General features: G+C 36.9%; 1 protein-coding gene across 1 annotated transcript in view; it reads right to left on the bottom strand.

Annotated features, from left to right (window-relative positions):
- LOC150081034 (uncharacterized) overlaps positions 1–19,450 on the bottom strand; it is a 152,674-nt gene that overhangs the window by 15,772 nt on the left and 117,452 nt on the right. The window contains exon 7 of the mRNA XM_090380895.1: positions 13,404–13,487. Coding sequence (XP_090237021.1) covers positions 13,404–13,487 — 84 coding nt within the window. The remainder of the gene's footprint in view (positions 1–13,403; positions 13,488–19,450) is intronic.

The following is a 19,450-nucleotide window of genomic DNA, read 5'->3' as shown; positions in this document are numbered from 1 at the left end:
TGGCTGATGCTATATTAGCTTGCTTTCTTTTGTCATGTGCTAATGCTAATGCGAATTGTGCAGTCAGATATGAAGTTTTCTGAGCAATGTAAACAGGCTGCCAAATCAGTTCATGGGGTCTTGTCAATGATATACAGGAATTTTGCTTGCAGGGATAAGGAGGTGATTATTCCCTTATATAAGGGAATAATGGTCAGGCCATATCTTGAGTAATGCATTCTGGTCTGCAGGCCTCATTTTAGGAAAGATGTAGAGCTGCTGGAATGAGTAATATAGAGAAGATCATGTGATTGGTGAAGGGAACAAAGGGATGCTCTTACCAAGAAAGGTTTCAATTCTGAAAATTGCAGCACCTCGAAACCTAGGCACCTGCAAGGTGATCTGATTGAAGAGTTTAAGGCTTTGAATGGATTGGGCAAGCTCAATGCTGATGGAATTCTTCCTCTTGCTCAGACCACACACAAATTCAAATTGAGGAAGGTTGGTTGCAGAACAGATGTGCAGGAGTTTGCGTTTAGCCAGCAAGCGGTTGATTTCGGCTGATGCAGCATAAGCCTCAGGCTTCCTTGCACCATATGGCTAATAATAATAATAATAATAATAATAACCTCAAAGAAGGAAGGAAGAACCTGTACACCCTCATCAACCTGATGCACATGGATGACATCAAGCTCTACATGGGAACCAAGAAGCACCTCCAGCAACTACTCCAGATCACTGAAGAATTCAGCAATGATATTAGGATGGAATTTGGTCTAGACAAATGCAAGACCCAAGCACTGCACCAGGGAAAATTAATCAACGAAAACTACCAGCTGCAGACCGGTAAAGAAATTAAAGCCATGGCAGAGGGAGAGGCCTACAAATATTTGGAGATGATGCAGGCTCGGCAGTTACAGCACAAGGAAATTAAGGCCTGCCTGACCGAAAAATACCACCAGAGACTTAGAAGCCTGCTGAAAGCAAAGCTTAATGGAGGGAACACAGTTAAAACCACAAACACCTATGCAGTCCTGTGCTAACATACTCCTTCAGGGTCATAGATTGGACTAACACCGAGCTGGAGGACATCATGAGAAAGACAAGGACAATGATGACCAAGAGTTATTGAAATTACACGAAATCTGCCGTGGAGAGACTGACAATTGCTCGGGAAGGAGGAAGGGGCCTGATAGACCTCATTGAGCAACAGAAGACAGCGATAGTTAACCTGAAGTATTACTTCTGGAAACACACAGAAGCATTCCACCAGGCCATAAGGAAGATAGACAAGTGGTATACCCCACTCAACTTAAGTGAGAAGTCCACCCCCCCAACCAGGAGGTAAAATTGAAGCTAGAAAGATGGGCAGAGAAGACACTCCATGGCAGACAATACAATGATCTCCATCAAGATCACATAGATAAAACTGCTTCCAATGAATGGCTCACGAGTGGGATGCTCGCCATCCAAGACCAGGTAATCAACACCAGAAACTATAGAAAATACATCACCAAGGAGCCCAGAGTGTCCGATGACACATATCAATGATGCCACCTGGCCTCAGAAATGATCCGACACATCACCGCGGGGTGCAAGGTGGTCACCCAGACTGAGTACACGCATAGACATGACCAGGTAGCCAGGATAATACATCAGAAGCTAGCAAGGAAATACCAGTTGATCGAAGAAAGTGTACTGTATTACAAGTACAAACCCCAGGCAGTACTAGAGACCTCAACCTACAAGCTGTACTGGGACTGTGCCATAATAATGGATAGGACAATCCCGCACAACAGACCGGACATAACCCTTGTGGACAAGAAGGAAAAGGCTACCTATTTGATTGACATAGCGGTACCCAACACTGGAAACCTGCAGAAAATCCATGGGGAAAAAATCAGGAAGTACACGAACCTAAGACAGGAGATCAAAGAGATGTGGCATATGCAACAAGTAAAGACCATCCCGATCATCATGTCAACCACAGGTATGGTGCCAAAGACCCTACATAACAGCCTAGCAGCAATAGGTCTCCCAGAGAACACCTACAAGGAACTCCAGAAGTCTCAATCCTGAACACCTGTAGGATGGTCAGAGACTTCCTCGACCAACAGTAATACCAGACATTACAACCACTCTGTGTACTTGGTAGCAGTACCTGTCATGGAGTGGTATCCCCCAATCAGGGAGAAATAATATAAGAGCAACAATAATAATAATAATAATAATAATAATAATAATAATGATAATAATAATCAGTTGTTGTGAAAGTTGATAGCTTAAAGAAATTCATGGAAGAACTAGACACACTACTGGAGGGAATGAATACGTGAAATGGAAGGCTTTTTTTTTTTTTTTTTTTTTGGCTGATGCTGTAAAACCTGCTTTCTTGCATTATTTATCACTACAGGAAATTTTTCAAATGCTATTTGCAAAATTTCCTGTATATATATATATATATATATATATATATATATATATATATACAGGAAATTTATATATATATATATATATACACACAGTGTTTTTTTTGTAAAAAAATAGCTGCCGGTACTGATTCTTTACTATCAGGAAAAATTGAAAATTAAAAGGATATGAAAAGTACTCTAAAATTTTTTTTTCTGATATTGTTACTTTAGTAGTAATGTTTTTAGAATAAGAACAACAAGTTACGTATATTAACACAGTTTATTAAGCATAAATTTATTATTCAAGTTTATAAAAAAATAAGTAAAATGTGAGTAAAATAAGTAAAAAATAATAACATAAGTAAAAATAATTTCATAATAAAGTTTTTGTAGAATATTCTACAAAATTTTGTAGAATTTTGTAGAATATAAAAAAGTTTCAAATATTTTCAATTTTACTTTTACATGCAACAAGATATGAAAAATGTAACACACTAAAGAAATCTAACTTTGAATTTTTTTGAATATGGCCACTGTATGGCAAAAGGTTGGACACCACTGCAGTAGAAGGTGGGTCAGAGTCCATTGGGAATACACCTTGACCTGCTCACTCTTGACTAGTGCGACTCCTCCGTATGCGAGACAAGTAGTTGGATAGGTTTTATCAGGTACCACTAAGTTGTAGAATGCTTTAGCTCTCTTAATTTGTGCAGCAGCACTAATTGCCTAAATTACCCAAAGGCCAGAAATGCAAAAAGTGCATACCGAGTTAATTCTCTCCTGACCGTTCGCTATATGAAAATTTTCTTCACTCAACGGAAAGAATTTTAAATGTAACTTAACTTCCAAGGGGAATTCAAAATAATTAAACAGAGGTCCGACTGAGTAATTTAGAATTATAAAAATGGTTATACAGTTTTATACAGAAAATATCTTAACAATAGACAGTAAAAAAAATGCAAATTTAGTTAAATAATTTTAAGCTTATTTGAATAGTAGGTAAACATGGGAAAAAAAATTTACGGAATATTACAAATTTCGAAGTGCACTGCATCCAAATGTCACACGTCACTGTTGATAAAGGTGTTGGTACACCGTACTGTTGCGTACCGTCCCAAAAAAAGCACTATATATATACACATTGGTGTTCAAAGAAAGTGCCTCACTTAGGAATTTCACATTTTTAACCCTTTTTTTGTGATGGTATGTTACATTAATGACTAGCATCACAAATAGAAATATAAACAAAAGATATTTAATAATAGTTAAGTCAAAGCTAAGTAATATTTGACAGTTGCTCTCAAAATATTCCAAAATGAGCATTTGCAACCTTTATACAAAAGTTTTAAAGATGACAATTATGGCTGAAATGTTATCAGAAGCCATCAATTTGCTTCAGTTTATCATTTTAGATCGAAAACAAAATGAAAAGTTCACCAGGTGCAAACTAATATTTAGTTGAACTGCCTCTGGCCTTCTGATAACAGCAGCACACCGTCGAGGCATTGAAAAGATCAATTTCTGAAGATAATCAACTGATAGTTCATGTTTCCAAACATAAATTATGAAGTTCACGAAGGGTCATTGGTTTCTTTCTGGCAACTGCAGATTCCACACAATGCCAACAGTTCTCTATAGGATTCAGGTCCAGGCCGTTTCCTGGCCAGCTAAGAGTTGTAATGGACTGTTCTTCCAACCATTTTTTCACTTGTAAACACATTACTGTCGAACCTTTAATGAATGCAGAAATGAAGCTAAAGTAACTACAAAAGTGCCAACTTACACTTTTCGCCCAATAACAAGGAGCAGAGTCGTCCTGAAAGATGCAGTTACTTGGCAGGTTGAAATGGTCTCTAATGGTTGACAGCAGTTTACCTTCCAATATAGGCAGGTATCCACTGGCATTTATGGAATCTTTTATAAACTGCAGGTGACCTACTCCATGATACAAAATGCAACCCCATATCATTTGGCTGGTAGGGAATTTCACTGTAGACACCATACAGTCTGGACGGTATTCTTCACCATGCCTACATGAATCGTTTTTCAGTGAAACTAATCAGAGCCATGCAGGTTGAATTTCTTCTCATCTGAGAAAATGACTTCCACTGCTCGGGGGTCCATTTGGCATGCTCCTTACACCAAATGAATCAGGCTTTTTTCATTTTTTGTGTGTGAGGAGGGGCTTCTTCTTAGGACGACGGGCTCCAAGTCCATTTTTGAAGAGGTGTCTTCTGACTGTTACTGCACCTGCTACCATTCCTGTATGTTCTTCCCATTCTCTTTGTAGCTCAGACGAAGAAGTTTTACAGTTTTTAAGGCATAAGCGCTTCAAAATGGGGTCCTGTTTCAACATAGAGACTCGTTTGCATCCGGTTCCTTTTTTCTATCAGCAGAACCAGTATTATTGAGTTTTAAACGAAATCTATTCACTGTCGACTGATTACAAGACACTCTATAAGCAATATGACGGGAAGAATATCCTTTCTCACATAAAGCAACAATAGCACTCTTTCTTCATGGAGTCAACTGGACATAACTTGCCATCCTGACTCAAGCAAGGAATACTGCAACTCTTGTAGAGCATGCTTATATAGCTGAAAGTAATAGCTGATGCAATATTACATCATCACCTAAGCATGTCAATCTTACCTGATGCAATCTGTAAGAAATATTGCCATATACTTATGTTATTTGGACAATAATTACAATTTTAAGGGGTGACACACTTTCTTTGAACACCAGTGTATATATCACTAACTGTACAGGTACTCTAAAGTCATTTTCACTATCAAATAACTTGAGTCTGATACTATCTAGGTGGTACAATATTCTAGGATACTGATACCCAGATGCAAGACTTTGTATTTTTCACTGTGTCCCACAGCTACCAATTCTCAGACGATCCAAATAATTTAGCTTGATTAGTTTCATTGAAAAGCACATGCTGACTGTTACTGTCACTGACCCACTTCATATTAATACCAGTAATGCACCCTGCTGCTTACCATTGTATCATCAGAAAACAGAGAAATTAAATTTTAAAAACCTATATCAATATTATTATGGAACCTTATGGATCCCACTCACAACAATGGCCATTTATAACTACTTGACCATCCCTTTGTCCATAATAGTAATTTCCCTCTAATGTTACAATGCTCCAATTTATACAATCATTCATGTGAGATGGTATCAAAAACTTCATTGAAACCAAAGCAATGTCAAAATTATTCTTTATATTCAGTTTTTTTAGTGACAACTTCACAGTGACTAATTAGATTAGTCATGACATATCTCCCCCCTCTTTAAAAAGCCATGTTGTGATTACTTATAATTCTATTCCTCTCCAGATGGTCATATTACATTTGAAACTAAGGAATCCAAAATCTTCAATGGCACAGAAGTCAAACTTATACAGTCAATCTCCTTAGCGAAAGGAGAGATATTTGCACATCACAGAATAGTTCAGCATCATTATACTCACTATGTGTGATATTTTTAAATTAAATTTAGTCTAAAATCATGCCTCAAATGAGTGAAGCAAGGTAAAAAACCTCAGAGAAGAGGAATACTTTAAGTTAGGAGAATGCCATCAATGGTGGTTGTCTTGGGAATCAGAGCTACGTTACATGTCAGCTTCTTGATGAGTTATTTGTAGTGGGACAAGTTATGGCTAGAAGGGATGTCTTTGTGTGCTTTTGTTGAAGAGAATGTGAGGGGATTACATGTAAAGTCCACAGGGACTCACAGCTGGTGAGTATAGGCTTGGCATATCTGGGGTCCTGAGCTGGATATCATCATTCTTCTCTTTCTTGGTGATTCCCTTCTACTTTCTCTCTCTCTCTCTCTCTCTCTCTCTCTCTCTCTCTCTCTCTCTCTCTCTCTCTCTCTCTCTCTCTCAGGGTAACTCAAATGTTTTTTGGATGGTGCAGCATAAGCCTCAGGCTTCCTTGCACCATATGGCTAATAATAATAATAATAATAATAACTCAGTGTTCTGATAGCCCTATATGAGGGCTTGAGGAATGTGGCTGATATAATGGAAGAAATTAAAAAGAGGAAACCTATTAAGAGCTTGTGCACTACACAACATTATGAAATCCTCTGTCACCGAAAGCACCCCATGGGAAGTAGCTATTTCCAGTGACTCTCTTGTCAGGGAAACAGGAAATATATTTTGTAAAAAAGGATAGGCTGAATAGGACCAGCACTATTTGCCTAAGGCAAAAGGATGACAAAGAGCAACTATAATTTTTTAAGAACATAAAAAGTGGTGATGGTATTGTATACACTGGTACTAATGATATAAAGAGTATGAGATAGTAATAGTAATAGTATTCACCATATAGTGCAAGGGAGCCACAGACTTTTGCTGCCCTGACAAAAAAAAAAAAAAAAAATTAGATAAGAAAATACGAATTATATACTTCGCACCTCAAATATGCAACTATCCAGCTGACCTTTGAATTTATTAAAACTGTCAGCCTCAACTACCTGTGAGGGCAACTTGTTCCAGCTATGAATGACTCACTGCCTAAAAGAAAACTTTCTACAATCTAATCTAAACCTCAATCTTCGAAATTTGAATTTATGACACCCTAGTTCTGGAATTCTTTATAACAGTGAAATTCCATCTTCATTCATTTTACTAATCCCTCTCAGCTTTATAAACATCAATCAGGCCACTTCTGAGGCGTCTGGCTGCCAAGCTCTGTAGCCCACATAACTGGAGTCATTCCTCATATAGTTGTCCTTTTGCTGATCTCACCATTCGAGTTCCCCATCTTTGGACCCTTTCAAGAAGCTCGATGTCTTTTTGATGTGAAAATATTTATGATGGCACTAGAGTAAAATCGATTTTCTTGCAGTAGGAATGATGCAATTGATTGTTAACGAAATATTTTTATGGAAATGATACAATTGACGTCACTTCCTAAATGGCACTAATGATGCTAACTCAGTCACTAACACTGATTTTGTAGAGTAAGCAGTTCATTCAGTAGAGTAAGTTCATACTAAGATATGGAAATGACGTCACTTCCTAAATGATGCCAACTCAATCACTAATGTTGATTTGGTAGAGTAAGCATCGGATAGTAATATTATGCAAGGATAAAATGCACACTTTAATAAAATCTGCTTCTCAAGATTTTGATCAACATCAACCTTTTAAGTAGCGTAAGTAAGTAAGTTTTGACCAAACCGTTCAAAAATTTAAACAGTTTTACTCTAGTGCCACCGCCATAGACGTTTTCACATAAAATAAAACATCTTTCATGAATACATCTTTCATCTTTCACAGGGTACACACACTGTTTTTTTTCAGATGAGGTCTCCACTTGAGCACAGTATTCGAAATGTGGTCTTATAATTGCCTTATATAGTGAGATTATGACCTCCCTATATCTACAGGATAACATTCAATAAAGCATCAATAGGATAACACGGGCTTTCCTGGCTGCCTGTTTACACTGTTCAGAAAACTTCATATCTGCCTGTATTGTAACTCCCAGATCCTTTTCCTAGTCCCTGTTTTAAATTCATCTGCACTGAGTGTATAATTTATTTGAGGGTTGGGCTGAAATCTGTTATTTGGGTATCCCCCTGTCTCTGTGCAGTTGTAGAATGGAGTGATTGTACAGTCAAGTTCTGTGATTGGGTGATTATTGTGAATGCGTTTTCTTTCTCATTGTTCTGTGTCATCGAGGAAGGGGGGTAGGTGCTTAGTTTAGGTAGGGTGTTTATCCTCCCACTTTCCACTGTTTTAAAATCAGAAAACGAGTTCCCAATTTTAAAACAGCGGCAAGTGGAGGGGATAAACACCCTAGGCGTGTCAACCTAGGAGGACAGGAGGTGGGGAAAAGAAGTGAGTGGCACCTGTCAATCACTGCCTTCTTCCTGACTTTTAGTCAAAGTATGGTTGAAGTAATGGAGGGGTACCCAAGATCTGAATTCCCACTGGGGGGTGCTATTCCCCAAGTGTAACCATGCATTTAGCAGCATTAAAACATAGTTGCCACTTCTCTGACTATCTTTGAAGTCTGTTCAAGTCATCCTGAAGGCGTGCTAAAGGAGATCTGAGGATTTACTTAACAAGTACAAGGCAATGTTGAGAAAAAAAGAGTCATGAGTTAGGATTAAATTTGAAAGCGTCTGCAATTTTGCCTAGATACAATAGGAGAAAGTATATGATGAGAGCATTATCAATAAATTTGGTCCGGGAGGGACTCGTGGGCACAGGGCTTGTGGGGTAGAGTTTTTTTCAGCATGGTATGTGCTTTTTAGCATGAGAGACCATTTCTACTGGAATGGGATGCAATTAAATAGAAGGGGGTGTAGGAATATTTGCTGATGATATTGAGGCTGTGTCAAGTGGAGTGGAAAACTGTTAACCAGGAGTCTGAATAGCAATGTTACAGAGGTTACAAAGATTACTGGGGGTCATCATGCACAAGCCAATATATGTGTTGTATTAGGGTACAACTAATACCACTAATGTTATTAGTGGAGTCCCACAGGGTTCGGTGTTAGGTCGACTGTTGTTTTGTATATTTATCAATGATATTGATGAAGGTATATCAGGCTTAATGTCGAAGTTTGCAGATGATACAAAGGTTGGCAGGGTTGTTAATGACAGTAATGGCAGTGTGCTACTGCAACGGGATCTAGATAATTTGGGCAGGTGGGCTAAGAAGTGGCAACTGAAGTTTAACGTTGACAAGTGTAAAGTACTGCATATGGGTAGAAGTAACCCCAGAGAAACATACCAACTGTGTGGTACTACACTTAAGGTGGTAGAAAATGAAAAAGACCTGGGAGTAATTGTGCAGTCAGATATGAAGTTTTCTGAGCAATGCAGACAGGCTGCCAGGACAGGTCATGGGGTTTTGTCAATGATATATAGGAATTTTGCTAGCAGGGAAAAGGAGGTGATTATCCCTCTGTATAAGGCAATGGTCAGGCCACGCCTTGAGTACTGCGTACAGGTCTGGAGGCCTCATTTTAGGAAGGATGTAGATTTACTTGAGCGTGTACAGAGAAGGGCAACAAGATTAGTGAGGGGAATGAAGGGAGCCTCTTACCAAGAGAGGCTTAAGTTCTGTAAATTGCAGTGGCTGGAGACTAGGCACCTGCGCGGTGATCTGATTGAGGTATATAAGGCCTTGAATGGGTTGAGCATGCTGAATTCTGATGGGATCCTTCCACTTGTTCAGATTACGAACCTAAGGGGGCATAAATTCAAATTAAGAAAAGACAGATGTAGAATAGATGTGCGGAAATTTGCCTTTAGCCAGCGGGTGGTTAATTGCTGGAACAAACTTCCATCTGTTGTTGTGGAAGTTGATAGGTTGAATAAATTTAAGGAGGAACTGGACAGGCATTTGGAGGGAATGGTGTGATTTTTTTTTTTTTTTTTTTTTTTTTGGCTGATGCTACATGAGCTCATACACTTGTTTTCTTGCATCACATACTACTACTACTACTACTACTACTAAGAGAAAAAACAGGTACATGTGTATATATTTACATGTATACACTAATATTTAGACTATAGTAAATAAATTTGATGAATTTGAAGTACTTATGTCAAAAATGGAAACACGGTACCACTTAGGCATAAGGATGTAAAATTTGAATATGGCGAGTAAAATGTTTATTTGATTTGTAAAGTGACTACAATGGTCTCAGACAATTTTTAAATTCTATTCAGTGGTGCCAACTGGTGATATTACCAAGTGCAAATTCTAAATGGGATGCAGTCAGGGAAGTAATTGTAAAAACTACTGAACTTTTACATAACTAAAAGATACTGTTTAAGACCTAAATGGATCAGATGAACTGAGGAGACTAGTAGTAGAGAAGAAATATACATGGAATGCACATAAATTAGGGGAAACAGGAACCTATTGTAAGTATAAACTAGTCTGAAATAAAGTTATGAATGGGGGTTAGGCACATTAAGGCAATTGCAAGAATGTAAAGAAAGGTAGCAATGACTTCTTTATCATAACCCATGGTGGTAACATGCCTAAATTGTAGCAAAAATGGTGGCAAGTCACTTGAGAAGTGCCCAACTTTCTTTTTAATTTCTGGAAAATGCTTTGGATTTTTTTAATTCTGTTTGAACAATACCAATATTATCTGTTTTTTTAATACATCACAGTACTTATTATATGTACTTTTTAAGTTTTAGTAAAAAATTATTATTTTTTTTAATTTTCAAAAAAACAAAAAAATTTATTCCTGTTGAAAATTCCAAAAAAAATGTTTTAGCCATAAAACAGAAACAAGAGTCTCTTATTCTCTTCCATTTTACAGTTTAAAAGACTTTTTAGTATGCAAAATTTCAAAAATACATGTACACGTATGTTTGACTTCTTTTCTTTTTTTCTTGGTCGGATTACTGTTTGAAAACTTCTGATGTCAACGTTTGCTCAGATCCTGTCAGCGAAATTATTCTTGCAGGAATGGAATCCTTTATCCCACACTCCACTTTAAAATCTTTTCCTTTATCTAACCCTTGGTTTTCCAATAAATGTGCTAAGGCTGTTCAAGAGAAGAATGTTGCATATCGTAATTGGCTTGTTTCTAATTCTCCAGTTTCATTTTCTGCATACCAAAACTCGCAACAATTGTAAAGCAGTTATTAATCAATCCAAACTAGAGTTTGAACAGGCTAAGAGTAGAAAACTTGCTTCTTGCCTTAATGGTAGCTGAGCATTCTGGTCTCTTGCCAAAGCTATTGGCCAAAACTTTTGCCCAGCTCTACTCCCACCCCTGTCCAAACCAGATGGTTCTGTTGTCACTTCAGCGAAGGACAAAGCTGACCTGCTAGCATCCCATTTTTCTTCCAACTCATGTATTAATGATCTTGGTAAAACACCTCCCACCATTCCCAACACGCTCCATTCAATGCCCCCTGTGGTCTTCCGTCAAAAGGATGTCAGAAGGATTTTGATGAACCTGATGCTAAGAAAGCTCCAAATTCTGATGGTATTTCTCCACTTGTTCTCAAAACCTGTGCCCTCTGAACTTACTCCTGTTCTTTGCCGCCTTTTTTTCACTTTCTTATTCCAAAGGTGTTTTTCCTTCTGCTTGGAAATTTACTCATATCCAGCCAGTTCCGAAAAAGGGTGACAAATCCCTCCCATCCAATTATCGTCCCATTGCAATTACTTCTACTCTTTCTAAAGTAATGGAGAAATCAATTAACCGCCAACTCTTAAACTACCTAGAAACCTTCCATCTGATCAACGATCGCCAGTATGGATTCTGTCAGTGTCGATCCACTGGTGATATTCTGGCTTATGTTACACATTTATGGACTAATTCAATGGAAAGGTTCGGTGAAACACAAGAAGTTGCTCTTGACATCTCAAAGGCTTTCGATCGTGTTTGGCATAAAGGTCTTCTAAACAAGCTTCCATCTTATGGTTTGCCAACTGTTTTTAGTAATTGGTTATCCAGTTTTCTCTCTGATCGCTCACTGAGGGTGATGGTAGATGGCTCTCTGTCTTCTACCTTCTCCATTAATGCCGGTGTCCCCCAAGGTTCAGTTCTTTCCCCCACTCTTTTCCTCTTGTATATTAATGACCTTCTTCCATTCACTGGAAATCCTATCCATAGTTTTGCCGATGATAGCACATTGCATTCCACTTTCCATTTTGAGAAAACTTGTCCTGCTCAATCAACTTCTCAAAAATCTGCTACCAATTCCTTAAATGCCGATCTTCAGGTAATTCTCCAGTGGGGCAAAGACAACTTAGTTGATTTCAATCCTTCTAAAACTCAGTCTTGTCTTATATCTCTCAAAAAAGGATTCTTCTGCTCCTATGCTTATCTTTAGTTACACTCAGATTTCTAGGCAAAATGATATATCTCTTTTGGGGATTACCCTGACTTCTAATCTCTCTTGGCACAAGCATATTACATTGCTTCCTCTGCATCTAAAAAACTTGGTTTTCTCTTTCACTCTCGGCGTTACTTTTCTTCCAAACAGCTGCTCACTCTATAAATCGCAAATCCACCCTGCCATGGAATATTGTTCCCACATCTGAGGTGGTGCCCCCAAAACCTCTGTCAGGCTTCTTGATTCCATTCAGAAGAGGGAAATTAGGTTAATTAATGATTCATCTTTAACAGAGTCTCTCCACTCGCTGTCTCATAGACGTACTGTTTCTGCTGCATACCTCTTCTACAGATACTTCCATGGGCACTGTTCTTCTGAATTGGCTTCTATAATTCCCGCTCTCTCTTTCAAAACAGTCCGAACACGTGCCGCCACCAGCCAACATCCATTTACTGTCCAACTTCAAACTCACAGAACCAACTTTTCATCTTCCTTGTTTATTCATTCAACTGCCGTTTTCTGGAACAACCTTCCTTCATACGTATTTCCTGAAAATTACAGTCTACAGAAGTTCAAGTCCAATGTCAATAAATATCTTCTTTCATCTTCTCAACCTCCAAACCAAACACGGTAATAAGTACTATAGGTTCTAATACCTCTCATGTTTGGGGTTTACATAAAAAAAAAAAAAAAAACATATATTTCTGTTTATTATGTTTATAAGTATTATTAAAAAAGAAACATTATATATCTTCAATTAATCACTTCCATTTTCATAGTGCATGAAATCTGAAACTACATATCTTGCTTCTCATTAGTGTAGCAGCCATTTTGGGAGAATATCAGATTTTGTGTTTAGTCTTTACTACATGAAAACAATAATAAATCTTTAAAAAACAACTAGGATAAGACTAGATGTCTACTGAAATAGTGGAAAAAGAAAAAGAAATAATCTGAATGTATAAAAAAACATGGCATCGAAATAAGGTCCCAAAAAAGCTTTGGGGACACTGTCCTTTTCTGGAAAAAGAAGATGTCTTGTCACCTTAGGCTAAAATATATTTTTCCTCTTGTTTTATTTATTTAAATAAATACATAAAATAATTCTCAGGCAAATATATAGAAAAATATAAAAATGGAGCTCAAAATTTAATACTCACCTTCTGAATTGCAATTTTCATGCTTATTTCATGCAAATTTGATTTACATAATACATTTTTCACATCTCTTCTCAACTGGTCATCCTAAATTCAACCAAATAGAAATCTTATTAGCACAAATATTACTTTAAGGAGAAATATAATTGAATTAATTTCAAAAGCAGGATGTATTCGGATCAGAATTAAAAACAGGATGTTGTGATATATGGCATATTTTTTTAAAAATGCCATATATTGCAAATATGGCATATTTTTAAAAATACATTATAAATGAATATATATTCCAAAATGTTAAGGCAATTCTTGATAAGGATAATTTTGATCAACACCTAAAAAAACATCGAGACAAAAATGGAATATCTGGTTACCCTAGGCTAAAATATGTTGTTCCACTTGTTTTATTAATTTAAATATATACATAAAATAATTCTCAAGCAAATATATAGAGAAATATAAAAATGGGCTCAAAATTCAAAACTCACCTTCTGAATTGCAATTTTTATGCTTATTTCATGAAAATTTGATTTACACAATACATTTTTTGCATCTGTTCACAACTGTTCATCCTAAGTTTAATCAAATAGAAATCTTACTAGCACAAACATTATTATAAGGAGAAATGTAATTCAATTAATTTCAAAAGCAGGACACATTTGGATCAAGATTAAAAACAGGATGTTGTAATTTTTCAGATTAAGAGGAATATGGCATTTTTTTAAAAATACACTATAAATGATTATATGTTCCAAAGTGTTCAGGCATTACTTGATAGAGCTAACTTTGTTCAATGCCAAAAAAAAATAAATCGGTCAACTACTCAGGATGAAGGGTCCGTAGTCACGAATGGTTGTTAGTGTAGTATCGCAAATAGAGAGCTTTATGGTACCTGAAAAAAATTTCTAGTACCTCGGCTTGGCCTAAAACTGAGGAACTAATGAAAATGTTGTTTATTTGAGTCTTTCCAGTTTTTGTGAATGACAAGAGTGGGAGAAGCGACTCCGACTTCTTCCTGGAGAAGTGATTAAAGTCTTGGGGAGAAATGACTGGCAGGTGAGGGCAGTGCAAGACTCTGCACAGGCGCCTTCTCACCACCGCTGCCACCTCAACACTGGCTCTCTGAGTACCTCCTTGCAGAGACAACTCCAGCTTTGAAAATTGTTAAAAAATATTTCTCGTCACAAAATTTATAAATGACCTTTATAGAATTATTAACTATTTGGCAACCTTTTTGTCACCGAAAGGAGAGTTACTTAGTACAAAGAAGCATGCTATTGAAGTGCAATAAAAAATTGGTATTTTAATTTTAAAACAAAAAAAGTAAATGATAGATTTCAATCGGAATAGTTTTCCGCATAGCTAATGTGATTTTTAAATTTTTAGCTCCATTAGTGACAGAAATAGATGGGGGAATGCAAAAATTACTCATGTTTTCCTGTCTGGCACTGCCATTTTTAATTTTAAAAATATTTTATACCTACTCGTTGAGCTCTTTCCAATGGTGTATAATAAGCTATAGGTTGATGACAACATTTTTGTCCCCCCCATTTCTCAGCCAAATTTTTGTCAGCAACGATCAATATGGCATTATGTTGGCCCACACGATGTACAAACCCATGCAAAATTTTAGCTCAATAGGTTGAGTGGTTCCAGAGATACAATTCTGTGACAGACGGACGAACAGGCAGACAACCGAGTAACATTACAAGGGTCCTTTATAATGTTACTCAGTTAGACTATGGACCCTAAAAATGTTGAGACAATGCAGAATGCACTCTCCATACTCAAATATGTCAACTGAAAAACACTATATAGCAAGACTGCTGATGTACTGACAGATGTTTTCTAATAGCCTCTTGTATGTGTCCAGTGATGCTTTCTGCAGACAACATACAAGAGGCATGAACTACTCTCATAAGTGGCTCATAAAAAATGTTCTGTAAGCTTGTGAGGACATTGTGAGGAATGTGAGGCCATCCAGACTACAGTCATTTGAACAGCATCTGCTAGAGTGGACTTTTGGAGGCTCAGATAAGTTGCAATTCTGTATATAGAAAGTTTATCATCCCATATTTAAAGTCTGTTCTAAACAGTGACCCATACTGGTTTCTAACCTGCTGCTGCACAGGAACACCCATGAGCTTAAATTGACACATCTAAGCTAATACATATGAATGGTAGGAGTACTGGCACAGTACACAATATTCGTGGTGAGGTGTGTCAAAATATGTTTTGGCCACAGAGTGTGTGTTTCAGATGTACAGGCATTACTTGTTGTTATTTGGTTTTTAGGAGCATTAGCAACTAAGGCCATATTGCTCCGGGATATGCGGTGGTCAATCCCTGACCTTTCCGCATCCTCCGTATTTGGTGGTGACGGGCTCGAACCCTGGTCTAATCAAGAAGCATGTGCTGCGCACTGCTGCTCCTTCCCATCTGGCTGCGGAGGCGCCAGGCATTACTTGAGAAGAAAGTCAAATTGATACCAAATTTAATGTGTTGAGAGCCCAATTATGATCCAAGAATCCCTCCCCCAGTTTTCTCCTACTGAAATTCCTATAAATTTGGGTCAACAGTTCGAATGTTTTTCTAAGTTTCAAGATTTATCTGGAATATTCTGAGGGACTTGTATCAAATTTCACGTTGATAGGTTAACACATTTTTCTCGTGCAATGTCTCCCACCCCAGCACTCCAAGAAGTACTGCCAAAAAAATTCCTTCTAATGGCTATCCACATAATCATCATGTGATTTCTGGTAAACACTTCTCAAATACAATAGGAGTTTTTAATTCCTGGGGTATGTTATTTTATAATCAAATGCAATTGAAATGCAGTGCAATACATACATTAACTTGTTTTGTATACATACATAACATACAATACATACCTAACTTGTTTTGTATAATTTGTTTTGTAATTTGTTAGAAATGTAATTTATACATAATTATTCTGTATTGTATGATATATTTATAAAATACATATGCATATAATTGTTATCTTGTTTTAGTAAAAAGAATGCAAACTTTTGTACTGTTTTAGAAAACAGGATATATTAAATAGCTGTTCAAGTGTGCACCTCACCCTTTTAAAATAAGTACATATAATATGTCAAAAGTAGCTTCGTAACTACAGAAGCTTGTAAATGAGTATACAGTGAACATGTGCTGACAGTGGTAAAAATAGACAGTGTTAAATTTGGAATTTTTATGCTCATCTGATATTGAGAGCAGAAGTAGTGGTACTGATATATTGTAAACAAAAATGGGGCAGAAAGAGTATAATGCATATTTTTGGATGGAAGAAATGAAATCTACAATACAAGTTAAGCAGAACTTTATGTTTGGCAAAACTCTACTGATCAGACCTTTAATTTATGGTTAGTATAAGAATTTTGTGACTGCCAGTTATTCTGTGTGCCATGATAAGAAAACTTGCAAGCCTACCATAAATGTAAAAACTGTTGAGGAAGTGATAGTTTAATCCATTCAAGTCCACAAAAATCAACATGTTAGGGCAGCATAAAACTTGGTGTTGATTACTGCCCCTGCAAAAAAAAAAAAAAAAAATTAAAGAGTGTTGCATAAAAAGATAAGTTTGGATGGTACAAGTCATTACAGCTGACATCAGACAATCTGAGATAAAGCATTTCTTCAATAAAGCAAACAAAATTTCTGAATATTGAATATGGAAAGATATCGAATCATTCAAAAACCTCCCTGAGAAAATTGGGGGAGATTTGTTTTGCTTCTTATCACTGCTTGAAGTTTTCCTCCTTTTATCAGTTCCTATGATTTCGGGGTTAAGATGAGGGTTTCCTAATCTAAAGGTGTGGATAGGTTTGGGGCTCACTTTTTCTTTTCTTTTTTTTTTTTTTTGCCGGATTTTTCTTTTTTCATTTTTATATTTTATTTTTGTTTCATTTTCAATTTCATTTTTTATTTGTTTTCTTGGTTTATGCTATTTCTAAACCAATTCCTTGTAAGAATGCTGCAACATAGTTATGCAGTAACTATTTTCATTATTAGACTCATGCATAATTTGCATAATCTTTCCTTTTTCATCCTCAGTGCTGAGAATAAAAATGGAAATCCATGTGTTTTTTTTTTTTCTAAATACAGTGGTACCTTGGATTACGAGTAACTTGGTATGCGAGTGTTTTGCAAGACGAGCAAAAATTTTTAATAAATTTTAACTTGATAAACGAGCGAGGTCTTGCAATACGAGTACAGTCAGTCCTCGTATAACACGTGTTTACACTACACGAATTCCACGATACACGATTTATAAATACGGGAACGATATCTTATATAACACGAACCGAATTCGCCTATGCACGATTCGCCTTTGTGTTTACAAGAAATGGCAGTCGAACGCAGAATCACCGCAACCCGATAGCAATGAAGAGAAGATTTTGAAAATGTATTTATGGTTTTTTATATCCGTGAAGGGGAAACACATTTCACCATAATAACGTGAAAACCAACAATTCCAGCTAGTATAATCGCAAATGCAATTAGATCGAGTTTACTACCAGTTTATAACAGATTCCACTAGCAGGAACGCAACTGGAAATTGTTTTTATTGTTTTATGGTAGGAACCCCTAGAAATGTGCTTTAGTAAAATGTGAGGTGTTAATTAATAGTGTATCTCTGCCTTTACGGTGTTTATTCAGTTGCTACACGCGCGCAGCTTTGTTTATGTGTATCAAGCGTGCCTCCTCATTTTGTAATAGTGCGAGTGATGAATCTGATTTCTGAAATCCTCAAAAGGAGGCAAAAGCAAGTGTCATTGGAAAGATTCCTTGTGAAAGTCGCACAAAAAGAAAAAGTCAACAGATTGCAATGATTCCGTTAGAGACAGTGAAAGTCGTCCTACCCAATAATTAATAAATTCGTATATTAAATTTAAATATCAAAAATATAAAAAGGTATGTATTTTGTATTAATCATTTTTACAGTATATGAATATTTTTGAGTTTTGGAACAAATCATCTGGGTTTCCATTATTTCTTATGGGGAAATTTGCTTTGATATACGAGTGCTTTGGATTACGAGCACGTTTCCGGAACGAATTATGCTCGCAAACCAAGGTACCACTGTAACTACTCACCATGCTACCGACAAACTCACTCTCAAACCTATATACAGGAAGAAGGAGTTCCACAAGGCTCTATTCTCAGTTCCACATTATTTTCAATATGAATAAACAATATTATAAACAGTATTCCAAACTCCGTTGATTCATACCTCTATGCTGACGACCTTATCATATCCTGTCACCTCCAAAGACTTGAACTATAGTGTGAAACAACTGCAAACCTCAATAAATAACATCAAGCAGTGGATGATACAGAATGGATATAGATTATCTCATCAGAAATCAACAGCCATACATTTCTGCAACAAGTGGGGGTGGTTGTGCAGGCAGATATGAAGTTCTCTGAGCAGTGCAGATGGGCTGCAAGAGCAGCTCATGGTGTATTGTCAATGATATACAAGAATTTTCTAGCAGGGATAAGGAGGTGATTATCCCCTTGTATAAGGCAGTGGTCTGGCCACACATTGATACTGTATACAGGTCTGGAGACCTCATTTTAAGAAGGATGTAGAGCTGTTGGAACGAGTACAGAGAAGGGCAACAAGATTAGTGAATGGAACAAAGGGGTGCTCTTACGAAGAAAGGCTTAAGTTTTGCAAATTACAGTGTCTGGAGACTAGGCACCAGTGAGGTGATCTGATAGAGGTGTATAACGCCTTGAATGGTTTGAGCATGCTCAATGCTGATGGGATTCTTCCTCTTGCTCAGAATAATCATCTGAGAGGGCATAAATTCAAATTGAGGAAAGACAGATGTAGGATAGATGTGCAGAAATTTGCCTTTAGCCAGCGGGTGGTTGGTTGGTGGAACAGACTTCCATCCCTTGTCGTGGAAGTTGATAGCCTAAATAAGTTTAAGGCTCAGCTGGACAGGTATTTCGAACGAACATAGGGGTGAAGTGGAAGTGGTTTTTTTTTTTTTTTTTTTTTGGCTGATGCTGCATAAGCTTGC

Source organism: Mastigoproctus giganteus, chromosome 9, assembly GCF_048544385.1.
Source record: "Mastigoproctus giganteus isolate SK-2022 chromosome 9, ASM4854438v1, whole genome shotgun sequence".
Lineage (NCBI taxonomy): Eukaryota > Metazoa > Arthropoda > Arachnida > Uropygi > Thelyphonidae > Mastigoproctus > Mastigoproctus giganteus.
The sequence above is the reverse complement of the archived record's forward strand: the minus strand, read 5'-3'. Positions and strand labels throughout refer to the sequence as shown.